This window comes from Penaeus monodon, chromosome 17, assembly GCF_015228065.2.
Source record: "Penaeus monodon isolate SGIC_2016 chromosome 17, NSTDA_Pmon_1, whole genome shotgun sequence".
Taxonomy (NCBI): Eukaryota; Metazoa; Arthropoda; class Malacostraca; order Decapoda; family Penaeidae; genus Penaeus; species Penaeus monodon.
Window position 1 is genome coordinate 3157716 of NC_051402.1, and position 2500 is coordinate 3160215.

A 2500-nucleotide genomic window follows, 5' to 3' on the forward strand; every position below is an offset into this window, starting at 1 on the left:
ATATATATATATATATATATAGTATATATATATATATATATATACATAAACTACATGCACGTACACACAGAGACAGCCAAGACACGCATGATACATACATGGGCACACACACAGTCACACACACACACACACACACACACACACACACACACACACACACACACACACACACACACACTCACACACACACACACACACACACCACACACACACACACACACACACACACATATATATATATATATATATATATATATATTATATATATATATATATATTATTATATATATATAATATTTATATATATATATAATAATATATATATATATATATATATATATATATATATATATGTGTGTGTGTGTGTGTGTGTGTGTGTGTGTGTGTGTGTGTGTGTGTGTGTGTGAGTGAATGGGAGAGAGAGGGAGAGGGGGGGGAGGGAAGGCATCACCAAGGTCATGAGAAGATGGTCTGTAACGAAGGATTCTGTTCTGTCTCCCCCCCCCCTTCTCTCTCTCCCTCTCTCTCTCAACATACTGCTTATCCATACATTGCTTTACATTAAAAAAATCAACTCCTTTTTTCCTTCCTTCCCTGGACCTTGCCATCCCCTCTTCCTCTCCTCCTTTCTTGTTTTCTCCTTCCTTCTTCCCTTCTCATCTTTCACCGTTTCTTATCAGTGACATTCTAACGTTTTCTGAAATACGCCAATTCCAAGATAAAGGAACTGAGGCTTGAAGCAAGAGGTCCTTACTTCTTCTTCTTCTTCTTCTTCTTCTTCTTCTTCTTCTTCTTCTTCTTCTTCTTCTTCTTCTTCTCTTCTTCTTCTTCTCTTCTCCTTCTCCTTCTTCTTCTTCTTTTTCTTCTTCTCCTTCTCCTTCTCCTTCTTCTCCTGCTTCTTCCTCTTCTGTTTCTTCTTCTTATTATTATTATTCTTTCTACTCTTTTTTTTTCTGATTATTTAATTTTCCTCTTTTTCCTCTTGCTCTTTTCGTGACAATCGAAGCAAGAGTGTTATCATACTAAAATAAATATATGATTTTTTTTTATTATAATTCATTATATATATAGACTGATAGATAGATAGATAGATATAGACATAGACACACACACACACACACACACACACACACACACACACACACACACACACACACACACACACACTCCTACTACTGTCAGCACCAGTGTAATAATATTAATAATAATATTATTATTGTTACTGTTATTTCGTATTAAAATAAACTATGAAGAAAAAAATAAAAAAAAAAAATCAAATTTGTTTTATCAAGTCATAAACATAAAAAGATTCACATCCACAACATCCACGAAGCATTCACAAAACAGTCAGTCATAAACCAGTCACAAAACAGTCATAAATCAGTCACAAAACAGTCACAAACCATTCTCAAACCAGTCACAAAACAATCACAAAACAGTCATAAAACATTCACAAATCATTTACAAACACAGACAAAACGGTTACAAACCAGCCACAAACCAGTCATACACTAGTCACAAACCAGTCACAAAACAGTCATAAAACAATTACAAACCTATAACGAACCAGTCACAACCAGTCACACACCAGTCACACACCAGTCACACACCAGTCACACACCAGTCACAAATACCGCTACAGATGTTCCTAATTCCCAGTCGTTAGAACAGCCACCCTCTATAACGAAACAATATCATCACACTAACAATATATGGCTAGCTTATATCACATGCATAACGGATGTGACCAAATATCGCTGCAATATCAGCGACATCTTGCAATCACCACTAATGCAGGCTGCAATCACACGTCCTCGGGGTCAGACACAGGCGGCACTGACATTAGCAGTGACACACAGGGCATAAACACAGGTGGCCCCGGTATGTGACATGAGGGAAATGTTGTTATGAAAAGAGCAATGCATGTCGACACTATCATCGTTGCCGTGAGAGATACCGGGGCCAATTGAGAGTCGGAGAACAGGTCTTTCATTTCGCTGGAATGACGGGATTAATACTGCAGTTGCCTTAAGAGAGAAAATAAGTTGATGGACACCACAAACGGTGACGAATCTACCACGCGGGAATGGGAAGCCGAGAGGCGAGGTCTCCCTCCGACCCTTCCCTGCTCAAACGCCCCTGGCCAAGGCTTCCCAAAGCGCCCACACGAAGGACACGGGGCTTACCTGTGCACCACTGGGGGGTTGGGAAGGGCGGGCTCGTCGGCTGCGTCTTCCGGAGGGCCTTCTTCGTGCCGCTCCTCCTGCCGCTCGCCCTCGCCCTCGGAGGGCGTGGTGGGCGAGCAGGCGGGGGCGTCGCCCTCGGGGGCTGGCTGTGCCGCCTCCTTGGCACCGGTGGCGGGCGCGGGCTGTCGCAGGGCACCCGACGGGTCCGCCGCCGCCTCCTTGACCTGCAGCGTGAGCGCGGAGAGCGCCTGCAGCTGGTCGGGGGGGCAGGGCGCCAGGGCCTTCCCGGCCTGGGTGGCGGGGGGCGTCCTCGC

General features: G+C 43.6%; 1 protein-coding gene across 1 annotated transcript in view; it reads right to left on the reverse strand.

The window, feature by feature from the left end:
- Positions 1–1244: 1244 nt before the first annotated feature.
- The window catches only part of LOC119583466 (msx2-interacting protein-like), an 81905-nt gene continuing 80649 nt past the window's right edge, over positions 1245–2500 (reverse strand). Inside the window, exon 2 of the mRNA XM_037931957.1 lies at positions 1245–2500. This exon is cut by the window's right edge and continues 676 nt beyond it. Coding sequence (XP_037787885.1) covers positions 2183–2500 — 318 coding nt within the window. The 3' untranslated portion in view covers positions 1245–2182.